We start from the raw sequence: 13,960 nt of genomic DNA on the forward strand, positions 1-13,960 counted from the left end.
TTCTTTCTTTTTTTTTTAAGGATCTTTCTTTTTTATTGAGTTATGTATTTATTTTTGGCTGCCTTGGGTCTTCGTTGCTGCCTGCAGGCTTTCTCTAGTTGCGGTGAGCAGGGGCTACTCTTCATTGTAGTATGTGGGCTTCTCATTGCGGTGGCTTCTCTTGTTGTGGAGCACGGGCTGTAGGTGTGCGGGCTTCAGTAGTTGTGGCTCGCGGACTCTAGAGCGCAGTCTCAGTAGTTGTGGCACACGGGCTTAGTTGCTCCGCGGCATGTGGGATCTTCCCGGACCAGGGCTTGAACCCATGTCCCTTGCATTGGCAGGCGGATTCTTAACCACTGCGCCATCAGGGAAGCCCTGGAGTCATTTTCTTATATTAGCTCAAGGTTCAGCCAATATCAGAACATCTAACCTTTTAGAGCCGTGTTTTTCTATTTCTTTGTACCCTGACCTGTTTCCAAAAGGATTTAAGGCTGCTTACAAAACCACATAATGGAGTTAAAGAGCATAAATTAGAATAGCAGGGGAAAGGCAAGGCAGAGGAAAAACAAGGGTGAGGGCATGAAAGTGTGCTAAGAGTGAGCTGCAGCCCATGGAGCCCCAAAGGCACACTGGGCTCTGTCCTGTTGGGCTTTTAAAACTTGCTGAAGCTGTCAAACCAGTGTTGTTTTCATTCCCCAGAATCCTGTCATTGTTGGGGACAAAGCCCAGTGAAACAATCAAATCCGGATTCCCAGGACAGAAGGAGACCTCTTACCTAATCCGATGCCCTAACCCACGTGGAAAGCACTGCAGTTCACCGACCAGTCCCTGTGCATGCTTTCTGGAACCTGCACTCGCTGGACCAAAGCCCGACATTTAAAAATACATTTAAGGAGATGGCTTTCAAGTGTTTGCTCTGTTTTACTTCAGCGTTGCAGAATCCTCAGAGCAGTTTGAACTTCCTACGAAAAGGGGGGCTCCTAGGACCAGGGGGAGCAGGCAGGACCATCGAGGTCACCCCTAAGCTGGGTAGAGGGTGAGTCAGCCTGGCTGGTGGAGGGGGGTGTGAGAACACCTCTAAATTTCCTTGCCCCTCCCAGACAAGCTGCAGGTGGCCACCACCCAGGACTTCACCTGAACCGCATTCCAAAGACATCTGCGATGCCTACACACGTGGGAAGTACACCTGAGAGCAGATCTCGGGCCTCCTTCTCCCTGGGGCCGGGTGAGGAGTTCTTTAGAGGTCAAAGAGGAAGAAGATTCCCATCTCCCCCACCCTCCTTTGTACTGGCAGATGGAAGGAGAGAGTTACCAGGCCAGAGCTGCCCAACTTCTCAAGTTTAAAATTCAGGGTTCTTCTTCCCTGCTCCCAAGTTTGCTAAACAGCACCACCTACTGTCTCAGACGTCAGGAAACGGGAAAGAGCCGACATGGGTGAGCCTTGCAACGTGCCGTTGAGAGTAGAATGAGTTTCCCTCCCAGTGCGCCCCTGAGACCCTCGGGAAAAAGCAGAGGCAGAGAAGGACATCCCACAGGCCAGTTTTACACCCTCTCCTCCCGGCCTACCCCACTCCAACCTCCCCTCCACCAAAACCCACCAATTTCCCATAGCTTTATGCTAATTCCGTCCCCAGCACCACATCGACAATCCCTCGGACACCAACATACCATTCATTGATAAGACAGGTCCTAAACCCAAATTCCGTCATTGAGCTTCTGCACTTCCTGGTAGGAAGGGGAGGTTAGCGGCTCAGGGTCTGATAAGGTAGACCCCCTAAAAGTTCTCATGGATGATGTGTTGTTGCCCAGTAACTTCTTTTTCGGTAGTGGTAAAACGCACATAGTATAAAATTTACATGTTTTAAAAAAAAATTTTATTGGAGTATAGTTGATTTACAATGTTGTGTTAGCTTCTGCTGTACAGGAAAGTGAATCAGTTATACATATACATTTATCCACTTGTTTTTATTTTCCCCTATAGGTCATTACAGAGTATTGAGAAGAGTTCCCTGTGCTATACTGTATAAAGTTTACATGGTTTGGGCTTCCCTGGTGGCGCAGTGGTTGAGAGTCCGCCTGCCGATGCAGGGCACACGGGTTCGTGCCCCGGTCCGGGAAGATCCCACATGCCGCGGAGCGGCTGGGCCCGTGAGCCATGGCCGCTGAGCCTGCGCGTCCGGAGCCTGTGCTCTGCAACGGGAGAGACCACAAGAGTGAGAGTCCCGCGTACCGAAAAAATAAATAAATAAATAAATGAAGTTTACATGGTTTAAGTTGTACCGTCCCGGAGCGCTAAGGACATTAGCTTCTCGTGCAACCAAACTCCAGAGCGCTTTTCATCTTGACCCCAGTACCATTTTCAACACTCTTCTCCCCCCAGTTCTAACCTTCTCTTCTCTGTCTCATAGCTCAAGTTCTTCTTGATTGCCATTCGTATTTTTTTCATTGACACCATAAAACCCTGTGCGAGGGCCCGGGAATCCTGCCCGGCAGAGGTACCTGTCTTTGGCTCTAAGGGAGGATTCAGGGAACAAAGATCACACTTAGATGCCAACCCTCTACCCTGACAGATTGGGGCTGCTGCAAGTAGCGCAGATTTCTGCAGAACTGCCCTGCCCAGGAGGCGTATTCTGGTTCTAATGTTCTATGGAGCAAGGAGGCGATTAGTTAATAAAAACGCTATCACAGGGACTTCCCTGGTGGCGCAGTGGTTAAGAATCTGCCTGCCAATGCAGGGGACACGGGTTCGATCCCTGTTCGGGGAAGATCCCACATGCCACGGAGCAACTAAGCCCGTGCGCCACAACTACGGAGCCCACGTGCCACAACTACTAAAGCCCGTGCACCTAGAGCCCGTGCTTGGCGACAAGAGAAGCCACTGCAATGAGAAGCCCACGCACGGGCACGAAAAGTAGCCCCCGCCCACCTCAACTAGAGAAAGCCCGCAGCAACAAGGACCCAATGCAGCCAAAAATAAATAAATAAATTTATTTTTAAAAAGATGCTACCACAAATATTTGTGATATTTGTATGTGCCCACTTGACAAGACAAATATGTTCCTTGTGCTATTTTACATTAAACTGGCAAAGTCAGAGAATAAAGCAAAATAAATACAAAGTGCAGCAAGAAGCATAAAGGAAACAAGAAGGAAAGGAAATAAAATATATTCGTGGGGGAAGGGAGACCTTACTTTGTAGGATGGTTACATACAAGTCTTTGGCGGGGGCGTGGGCGACACTTAAGCTGAGATCTGCGACCCACACCATGAGAAAGAACTGACCTTGCAAAAAGCAGAGAGGGCGTTACTGGGCAGGAGAGACTGTGCAAAGGCCCTGAGACTGGAAGACCTGTTTATATTGGAGGAACTGGAAGAAGACCGGTGTGGCTGGAGTGTGGTGAGCAAGCGAGAGAAGGGCGCTTAACTTCCAAATCACGGTGCGGAGTGAGGGTCCCTGTCACAAGTCCACGGGAGAGGCGTAGGCGAGCACGAGAATTTGGCTTCCCCGGGGAAGACCCTAGAGCCCGGGCAGGAGTGGAATCGCGAGCGAAAGTGAAGGCCTGCTGGGGGCGCTCAGGAGCAGTTCCGAGTCCATCCTCCACCACGGCCCCTACCCCGCATCCCACAGCGGGTCAGCCCTCCAGGCCTTGTCCAGGGACCAGAGCCCCAGCCTTAGACCAGGGACTCAGGCCGACTCCTAGGTAAAGAACGCCTTTCTCCCACCTCTGGGTTCCCCTCTACCCGCTGGCCGGTGCTTGGCCAGGTGACCTCGCCGCCCGCGGTCGGATGCTCGGCCCCGGGTACTGCCCGGCTCTGCTAGGTCCGCTCCGTCCGGGAGGCTGCGCGCTTGCCCCACCGTGGAACCCCATTCTCGACTTTCCTCAGCTCGAGTTGGGCGTCCTCCCAACCCTGGGCCCCCCAACACGCGCGCGCACACACACACACACACACACACACACACACACACACACGGGATTTGGAGCTGAGCCTGGGGCCATCTCTGCCTGCGGACAACGGGGTTTCCTGGAAGATGCGCCCAGGGACCAGGCTTCTCCTTGTGCGTCTGCAGCCACTTGCCGACCAGGGAAAATCGGAACAAACTCGCAAATTTTCTTTTACTACGAGGTCTTGCTGGGACCCACAGCCGATGGAAAAGGGGAGAAGGCAGCCCCAGAAAGCTCAGTGCGTGCACTACAAACTGCTGGGCTTGGCGCCCGCATCTGTGAGCAGAAACACGGGGACGCCTGTCCCCGGGATCCTCTGGAACCCTCTGGAATCCCAGCTTGCCCAGGCTTGGATAACCTTGGAGTCGTGGGCCACCGACAGAGGCGGATTCACTTGAAGACCAAGATCCAATTAAATATATATATATTTATATATTGAACCAATATATATTTATATATTGGTATATTAATTGGACCAAGATAATATATATATTAAAAAATTAAAAAGAGGTGATCAAGGCAGAAACTAGTTTCAAGGAAGTCTTAAATGAACATCAAAGAGATGTAAAACGGAGACCTGAAGCCAACTAGCAACAAAGGGTGAAAAGATATTCTCTCCTCAAATCCTGCTGGGATTCTGGGCTGGGGGTACCAAAAGCCCGCATATTTCATATAAGCTAGTAGGAGAGGTCACAGGCAGTTCCAAGTTTTGCTTGTTCAAGGCTTTCTTATCTACATAAACTGAAAGTCACTAGAATTATTTTATTAGGCTCAGGAGGTTGGAGAGAACCTGGCTGAATAAATTCTATCCTCATGCTTTGAGAATGGTTACAAATGCTACCCACTGAGGGTTCCTCTAGAGATCTTCTGACATTAAGGCTAGAAGCCCTTAGAATCTGGGGACAAGAGACTCTTCAGAAGACCTGAAATAAGAATCTTCACCTGTGGGTAAACACAGGAACTTAAGATAAATTCATCTCTAAGCATCAGGAAACCAAAGGAGATGGCCTCATTTGCTCCATGAGCTTGCCTGCAATCCTTCTCAATTATGAGACCCGTAGACAGAACCTCTGCTTCCTCTCATAAGAACTACAATTTATGGAAAAGGTATTATTTATTTTCCAGGAAGGAGCCGCCAGCCTTGATAGACAGGTTTGAGTATCTTAAGCCCAACCCCATGAGGCTGCTCACTTGTCTGCACTCCCTGTAAGAACAATCCTCAGGGAGTGCAAGGAAGCTGAGAACGGACTTGCCTAAATCCTTGTGCTATATGCAGCTCTGGGACTTCCCTGGTGGTCCAGTGGTTGAGAATCCGTCTTGCAATGCAGGGGACACTGGTTCGATCCCTGATGGCGGAACAAAGATCCCACATGCGGTGGGACAATCAACTAGAGAGCCCGCGTGCCACAGCTAAGACCCGATGCAGCCGGAAAAAAAAAAAAAAATGCAGCTCTGCACCTAATTTAATGTGTGTTTCAGGAGTCCCCAAGGTTCAATGATTCATTAGAAGGACTCACAGGACCCAGTAAATCTGTTACATTCATGGTTACAGTTTATTACAGTGAAAGGACAGGACTGAAATCAGCAAAGGAAAAAGGCAGATAGGGTGGAGTGCAGGAGATACCAAGCACGAGCTTCCAGTTTCCTGTCCAGTTGTCCTGTTCCAGTTGCACAGACAGTGCTCAATTTTCCCAGCACCAGTGTGTGACAACGTGTGTGAGGTGTTGCCAACGAGGCACACCAAGACTTTGATATCCAAAGTTTTTATTGGGAGTTAATCACATGGGCATGCAGTGCCTGCATAACTCACCTTAACTACCCAGTCTCCAGCCCCTAGACATCAAACTGACACAGCATGACCCAAGGGTTCCATCATACAAACCACTTTTGTCAGGCAGGAAACTCCAAGGGCTCAGACTTCATTTCCCAGTAACTGGTCAAGGGTCAGTCCTGAAGCCCCTTGGAATGTATAGAGTTTGGGCAACGAAGTCCTGCTGTGTTAACATTTTCCTGAAACTTACTTAGCACTTATTACATGCCACCTTTTATGATTAACTTCTTTTTTACCAAGTGAGTTGTATTTCCCCAGCTGGGGTGGAGGACATCATAAGAGCAGCAACAGTGTCTTATACCTTTTAGTATCCTGGGGGCTTGCAGAGTTCCATGTATTAACAGACACCCAATAGTCACTTCTGTTTCATGTGATTAAGGCTCATCTTCCAACTAGACTATAAACTTCCAGAGAAAAAGAACTGGACTGTGCCTGTTTTTTGCATACCTTTTGATGCCCAGATGTTATGGTCTGAATGTTTGTGTCTCCTCAACATGCATATGTTGGAAGCTAATCACCAATGTGATGGTATTGGGATGTCATTAGGTCATGAACGTGGAGCCCTCATGGATGGGATTAGTGCCCTTATGAAAGATGACTCAGAGATCCCTCACTCCTTCTACCATGTGAGGTTACAGGCAGAGGTGCTGTTTATGAACCAGGAGGTGGGCTTTCACTAGGCACTGACTCTGTTGGTGACTTAATCTGGGACTTCCCAGCTTCCAGAACTCTAAGAATCTTAACGAATTTCTGTTGTTTATAAGACACCCAGTCTATGATATTTTGTTATAGCAGACCAAATGCACTAAGACACCAGATCAGGCCCTTAACATGATAGATGCTCAACAAATATGAGATGGTCAATGAACGTAAACATTCCCTTTTTCTCTGGGTCTCTTTGCTGAGGCCAGACCAATGCTTCATCAATGGACGGAGAGAGAGACAGAGAGTGTTTTGCAGAGAAATGAATTGCAGCAATGAATAATCAGCACAGGATTTTTTTAGAGACCAAAGGTTTTATTCCAATCAGGAGTCATTTACTTTTGGAAGCTATTTCTCTGAGTCCTTTGTGAAGAGGACAGCCTCATTGACGCTCTCAGTGATGTAATCTATGTTGTAGGAATTGATACAGGTGAAGTTGATCCGCCCATTCTTGGGGATATAGATATGCTTTTTCTTGACCAAGTAGTCCACCTGTTGGGCTGGTGATGACCATAGGGTCTCAGATCCTGAGGTGGCCACCTCTAGCTCCCCTCTAGCCTAGGGTGAATTATGGAGGAGAGGGAGTGTCAGCCTTTCTGGGGATCCAGAAGCATCTTGAAAGCAGCTCTACCTTCCTCAGGAAAGGATCAAAATCTGGGGTGAAGCTAGGGACTGGTCACCTAGTCCATGAAGTTTATGCTCAAATACAAGCCCAAATACAAGGTGAGAAAGTGGGGAGCTGTCCCTTCCTAGACACTTACGGTTGAGTCCAAGATAGCCATGGGACCCCTTCTGCTCCGTGATGTGATCCCAGGAGCCTGGGGTTCCCAGGAGCCGGAGCTTCTCCTTCACTTTTTCCTTGGTCATCATGACGTTCTTTACAACCCCTTCCAGACTCTGTTTCCTGCCAAGGGAAAGACATCAGGAAATTAAGAGCATAAGATCTCCCCGTGCTCTCAGCCTCCTCAGTGCCTTTCCCCTCTTCTCCCTTCAAAAGTGGTGGAGCCAGGCCTCCACCTGGGATGGTTATAAATGGGAGGGGGTTTCAGCCCATATTAATGTAAGCAAGGGAAGCAGACTCTCAGGCAGACTGCCAGAGTAGCAGGCCCTTGGTCCTTCCTCATCTCCTCCTGCAATCTGGGAATGTTCAAATAATTCAATAATAATTTGACCTGGGTCCAAAAAGCGCATCCTATTACCCACTGCCGCAGGCTGGGCAACCCTCAGCATAGCCGCTGCCATTGGTACACAGGGGCTCCTCAGTAAAGAGTAAAGAGGCAATGTGGGCAGGAAGAGAGGCAGCCACTGCATCCTGTGAGTCAGCAAGTCTGTGGGTATCCAGAGGCTCCGCCCACCCGTCCTGCCCCACCCCTCCCCCTTACCATTCTCCCTGCATAGCCGGGTTACAGAGGACAGAGGTGATAATGCGAGCACCCGTGGTAGGAGGGTTTAGCCACAGGGCCCGCGCGAAGTCCGTCAGCTGCGAGAGGACGCACAGCAGGAGCTCGTTACTGAGTGCCACCACCACGAGGATCCCCACTCCTTCGTCTGCAGCATTGGGACAGACAGCCTGTCTCAGCGCCCCCTCTGCCATTCCCCGGCCGTGCACGCAGTCTCTGCCCCTTGCCTTGCAGAAGAGAGGGCTGGACCGCGGGGCTCACCACCCAGCCCCACCAAGTTGGCATCCATGCCCCGGGAAGCTGCCACAGGCTCCTCTTGCAGGAAAAAGTAGCCACAGGTAAGAGCCTTAAAGGTGGAAGGGACTTGAAAGATCACTAACTCCCACCCCTCGTCTTATAGTGGAGGAAACAGAAGCCCGAGAGGCGTGAGATGGCTCAGCTAGAGTCAGTTTTAGCAGCTGAGCTGAGACCATACCACAGAACCTGACTGGTAGCTCAGTGCCCTTCCCTTCTGCCGCCGGTGCCCTCTCTGGAGGCCTGGGTTCTCTCCAGAGGGTAGGAGATGTCAAACGCGTCGCTCGTGCCCAGGGTGGGGCACCACCAGGCCTTCCCTTCTCCTGCCCACGTCATACCATAAATACCAAAATTCTTGGACAGAGACTGGCTGCAGAAGAACTCAAAGCCTCGAGACACAAAGTATTGTAAGAATCTAGCATCTTCTTCCAGGTCACCTGTCGTTAAACCTTGATAGGGAATGTCAAAAAATGGAAAGATCTGCTTGCTCTGTAGGAGAAAGGAGAATGAGAAAAGGAAGGGACTGATGGAGGCGCGGCAGGTGGTGAGAGGGAGGGGAGCCAGGCGGGAGGGTGGGCTCACCTTCATGAGGACCATCAACTGTGTCCACTGACCCTGTGTCAGCTTGCAGCTGCCGATGTTCCCAATCACGAAGATACAGCCATGCGGGGCCTGCTGCAGGTAGAGACTGTCTCGTCAGGCGCTTCCTTGACCACGTAGGTCGTGGCAACGCGACATTGGGAGGAGACGTGGTCCTCCATGTTGGTCCTACTAAAGGGCTACGAATCCAAGCCTAGAAAAGGCCTTGATGATCGAAGGGGGCGGGAAAGGAAAGGGAAACTGTGAATCAAGTCTCGGGGGGTGCTTCTGAGCGAGCACATCTACCTCCACCACATCGAGGAGCATGCTGGGGTCCAAGCACAGCCGTGCGGAGTCCCAGAAGATGTGTTCATAAACTGTAAAGCCCATGTCCTGGAAGACGAGTCCATGCGGTTCTGTGGGGAGACATCCCCCACCAGCTGGTACGCGGCAGGTGGAAAGATGGAAGCAGCCACACCAGAGAGTGAGCCTGAGGGGGAGGGTCAGTGGCCGAAGGCAGGACAGTAACAGGAGAGGGACAAGCATATCTTGGCTCGTCCACCATGTTTCTCATGACAGAGGGTGCAGAGGACAACAGTGGAGATTGCAAATGGGGTAGGAATCAGGAACACAGGACGGGGGTCTGCTGTCGCCCCCACTTGCCTAACACTCACCTTTGTGAGAAGAAATGATGTAAACTACTTGAGAATCCTGATGCCAAGTTTTGAGGAACTGGGCCCCCAGCTGGAAAGCACCGCTGTCACCTACAGTGTGCACGCCCCCTGCCTGCCAGCAAACCAGAAACAGGAGTAGCACCTGCAGGCACTGATGTTTCCCAGAAAAAGCTGGGGAAGGAGGGTCACTTCCTCATGGAGGTCAAAGCAACATGCTCCAACACATACGCCTCCATTGACTCATTCAACCAGATTTACTGAGCACCTACTATGTGCCAGACACTGTAGTAGGCACTTGGGATGCATAAGGGAACAAAAAGAACACCCTCCACCCCCGTGGTGCTCACATCCATACCAGGCACGGGCAGCCTTTTTCTACAAAGGGCCAAGTAGTCAATGTTTTAGGCTTTCAGGCTGTATAACTACTCAAGTCTGCCTTTATAGCAGAAGACAGCTCTGGACACGGCAAGCAAATGATCGTGGCCATGCTCCAATAACATTTTCTGGACACTGAAATTTGAATTTCATATAATTTTCATGTGTCCCAAAATAGTACCCCTCTTTGATTGTCAACCATTAAAAAAAAATAAAAAAAGAGTGATGGTGATACCAGCCCCACTTCAGATTCAGATCATCCCCTTCTTAAAAGAGCTTGCACATAATCACGTGGGCTGGTGCGAGAGCCCTGGTTTGGGGTCCTGGCTCTGCCCACCAGTGACCAAGCTGGGGGACTCTTTGAGCCTCAAGGGGCCCGTCCAAAGTCTCTTTCAGGTTTATGATTGTACATCCCCTATCCCTGATCTCCGCTCCTTGTGTCTCGGTGAGTAAGGAAAGGGCCCTGCTTCTCACCCTGTTCTCCATAATGACTTGGCTGTCCTTTCCAAAGAGGAGGTTCAAGGAGGCCTGGATGAATGATTTCATGCCCATCACTGGCGTGTACTCATAGGTCAGGGAGGGATCCTGGGCGATCTGCATTCGGGTCTTGCGCACGACAGAGGACACCCAGGGTTGGCCTTGGCTGGTCATGCAGACTGTGAGGGTAAGGGAAGAGGGGGCTCTTTTTTTGGCGGCACGCGGGCCTCTCACTGTTGTGGCCTCTCCTGTTGCAGAGTGCAGGCTCCAGACGCGCAGGCTCAGCGACCATGGCTCACGGGCCCAGCCGCTCCGTGGCACGTGGGATCTTCCCGGACCGGGGCATGAACCCACGTCCCCTGCATCGGCAGGCGGACTCTCAACCACTGCGCCACCAGGGAAGCCCGAAGAGGGGGCTCTTAATGCCCACCTCAGCATCTGCGAGTTTGGGCTCTTCAGAAAGCCCACAGATCTGTCCTGCCTCTCTTGGGGCTTTGGGAAGTCATCTAGGAAAAGACAACTTTCCTTTTCTTTTTCCCCTTTTATCAAAACAATGTGTTGTCAGTGAATGTATCTAATTTTCATCTTTTTAAAAAAGGCAACAGAAACCTATGCCATTTAAAGGGCAAAAATGATAGACAACGTGAGAGTTGTATGTACATGAGACTGAACAAAGGTGACACTGACTTTCACCATAACAAGGGCTGGCTGCATCCCTGAACAGTCCATTTTAGGAGCCATTCTCAGTACAGGAGCGGAGGAGGGAGGGGGTGGAATGAAGAGGCTGAAGAAAGTACAGTGTCCCCGCAGGCCCCAAGCGTAGAGCTGGGGGAGAGGATACAGCTCTCATCAAATCCCGGGAAACCCGCAGAGAAGGGCGGAGGGCACAGAATGACCCAGGAGGTTTTCTGCTCTTTTATTTACCCACTGGGCAATTCTGTTAACAGGAGCAGAGCTGTCTGTCTGGGGAGGCTTGGGCTCTCTCCCGATACGGCCCTCCTAGAGGCAATGATGGTAGACTAGGTCTCACACTCCAAAACTACGAGGCACCTACCTTTATAGGCCAGGAACACCTTGTTAGGGTGGTCATCTTGTTTGTAGGTCTTCAGCAAGCTGCCTTCTAGCTTCTGGGCTAGGGGCACATCCGTGAACACAGACATCGTTGAGGGAAAGTAGAGCCAAGACTGTGCTTCCGCTCCCGAAGGCTTCTGCTCTGCAGCGTTCCTCCAAGTCTGGACCCGACAGACCAGCCTCTTCCCAGAACCTTGGCAACTCCAACGCAGAGGCTCCGGTCAACTGGTCACCAGAGCAACAGAACCCCACCACTCACTGTCTCCGCGGTGGCCATCCTCCAGGGCTATGGGAATACTGCAAGACAACTGGGGAGAACCCTCTGAGAGAGGGGGCCGGGGGAGGGCGTAGGGAGGACTTGGAACTCCCAGGCACCTCTCCCTAACTCACTGGCTCCTCTCGTCACCTAATCCAAAATAACAAGTCAGCCCCTTAGAAGATGGGGCAATGCAGGCAGCCATGAGCCTGGTGAGGGCTCCTCCTGCAGATGGGAAAATCTCTGACCCAGCAGTAACGTGACTCGAGGGATACATTTTAAAAGCTTCTACTTTCATTTTGCTCAGGGCTCCAGATTTTTTTTTTTAATAGAAAGAAATCACTGTTTTCTTCTACAGTTATTTTCATAAAGAGTCCTATGTTTAGAACAGTATAACTTGCAACTCTCTAAGCCAATCCCGTTTCTCTGTTATTTACAGACGAGACTTCTACATTTGCAAACTGTTTCAGTGGTGGCCGAGCAGCAAGTGTAGAAGGCAGAGACCAAAGGCAGAAAGCGTTGGCCTCTGCAGGGTCGGTCTTGCATTTTGCTTTCTTTTCTTTTCCAAATGACTTTGTGATCCTTGCAGACACTGTTGGTGTCTCATTCAAATACATTTTCCAGCCCTGTTGGTGGATAAGGCTTATCTTTCAGATCTACCTTCCAGATTGTCCTTGGCAACAGGAAACCACCTGGCAGGTTACACCCCCATCAGCATCACACTTACACCCCCAGGACTGCCTGATCCTGGCATACAAAAAGCCAGCCCTCTTGCCTTGGGGGATGCACGTGGCTCAATTTGCACTTTAGGGCCCATCCCCCAATCAGGCCAAGGCCCCATCCTTGCATGGCCCCCTCCCCTTCACAATCGTGCTTCCCCCACTTCCTTACAGGTTCCTCCTACAGGGCACTCCCTCTGAAAATCACATGCCCCAAATCTCTGTCTCAGCCTGTGCTTCCAGGGAACCTGCCTTGAGACAGTGATAGTGGAAGTTATCCTTATTATTGTAGAAAACTTTAAAACTTCAAAAAACAATAACAAAGAGCACCGATGTCCTACAGTCAATCCACAACCACAGTTAACATTTTGGTGTACACCCCTCTGGTTTCTTCTCTAAGATGTTTATATTTTAAGATGATGGTTATTGGGACTTCCCTGGTGGTGCAGTGGTTAAGAATCCGCCTACCAATGCAGGAAACACTGGTTCGATTCCTGGTCTGGGAAGATCCCACATGCTGTGGAGTAACTAAGCCCGTGCGCCACAACTACTGAGCCTGTGTTCTAGACTCCACGAGCCACAACTACTGAGCCTTTGTGCCACAACTACTGAAACCTGCACACCTAGAGCCTGTGCTCCGCAACAAGAGAAGCCCGCACACCACGAGGAAGAGTAGCCCCTGCTCGCCGCAACTACAGAAAGCCCGCGTGCAGCAACGAAGACCCAACGCAGCCAGAAAAAAAAAAAGATTATGGAGATCAAAATTGCCATGTCATTATTCATCATTCTTGTTTTCACTACACATTTCAGTTGTGACAATTTTAACATCTGTGCCAATGAGAACTTTTCATGCAGCAGGTAATAAAAAACCCAACCTAAACTACCTTGAGAAAGAGAAGGAATTTCTTGGCTCTATAACGGGGCAGCCCAGGGTACATCTGACCTCACTCATCGTTCAAGCCAGAGCGTAATGAGTCGTCAGGGCTCCAGCTCCCTTTCTGTGGTTCCCTTGGCTCTGCTCTTCCGGATGTTTCTGCTCTGTTCTCGGGCTGACTCTGGGCACGGGAGCAAATGCCAGTGTAGCACATGTGCAGAGGAAGCGCATCTGAGGAATTTACATTGCAGCTCTGTTTGCAAATAAACTAAATGCCAATTCCTGAAGGAATGTTTACATTAATAATGGGATATCCATATAATGGAATCCCATGCAGGTGTTAAAGGCAGCCCTACATGTACAAATGTATAAAAATATTCAAGATACATCATTAAGAACAAAGGACGTACAAATAGATAGCAAAGTGGGGAATATTTGGGGGGATATATCAATAAAAGATGCATTTGCATGTATATGCCTAGAAAATCTCTGGAAGGGTGCATGAGAAGCAGGTAACTGTGATCACCTCTGCAAACTGGAACAGGCTGGCTGGTGGACAAGGACAGAGAGTAACCCTGACTTGCTTTCCACTGGACACCACGTTGCCCCTTGGAAATGTTAGACCACCTGCATATGATTTCTCATTTAAAAAGTGTTTATGGGCTTCCCTGGTGGCGCAGTGATTGAGAGTCCGCCTGCCGATGCAGGGGACACGGGTTCATGCCCCAGTCCGGGAAGATCCCACATGCCGCGGAGCGGCTGGGCCCATGAGCCATGGCCGCTGAG

At 50.3% G+C, this 13,960-nt stretch overlaps 1 protein-coding gene across 5 annotated transcripts; it reads right to left on the reverse strand.

The window, feature by feature from the left end:
* Window positions 1–6,791: 6,791 nt before the first annotated feature.
* Window positions 6,792–11,785, reverse strand: GOT1L1 (glutamic-oxaloacetic transaminase 1 like 1). 5 transcript variants are annotated; one of them, XM_030884145.2, is made up of 9 exons: window positions 11,309–11,785; window positions 10,252–10,433; window positions 9,403–9,514; window positions 9,035–9,144; window positions 8,732–8,824; window positions 8,488–8,638; window positions 7,838–8,003; window positions 7,217–7,359; window positions 6,792–6,955 (listed from the first exon to the last, which is right to left on the reverse strand). In XM_030884145.2, exons 1-9 carry the CDS (start codon window positions 11,412–11,414, stop codon window positions 6,804–6,806), a joined length of 1,215 nt encoding a protein of 404 aa, XP_030740005.1. In that variant the 5' UTR covers window positions 11,415–11,785; the 3' UTR covers window positions 6,792–6,803. The 5 variants fall into 5 exon arrangements, with proteins under 5 accessions (XP_030740005.1, XP_060147523.1, XP_060147524.1 ...); XM_060291540.1 differs by having other exon boundaries at window positions 8,732–8,821; window positions 9,035–9,168; XM_060291541.1 differs by having other exon boundaries at window positions 8,587–8,638; window positions 9,035–9,168.
* Window positions 11,786–13,960: the final 2,175 nt, after the last annotated feature.

The sequence above is a fragment of the Globicephala melas genome, chromosome 21 (assembly GCF_963455315.2).
Source record: "Globicephala melas chromosome 21, mGloMel1.2, whole genome shotgun sequence".
Classification (NCBI taxonomy): Eukaryota; Metazoa; Chordata; class Mammalia; order Artiodactyla; family Delphinidae; genus Globicephala; species Globicephala melas.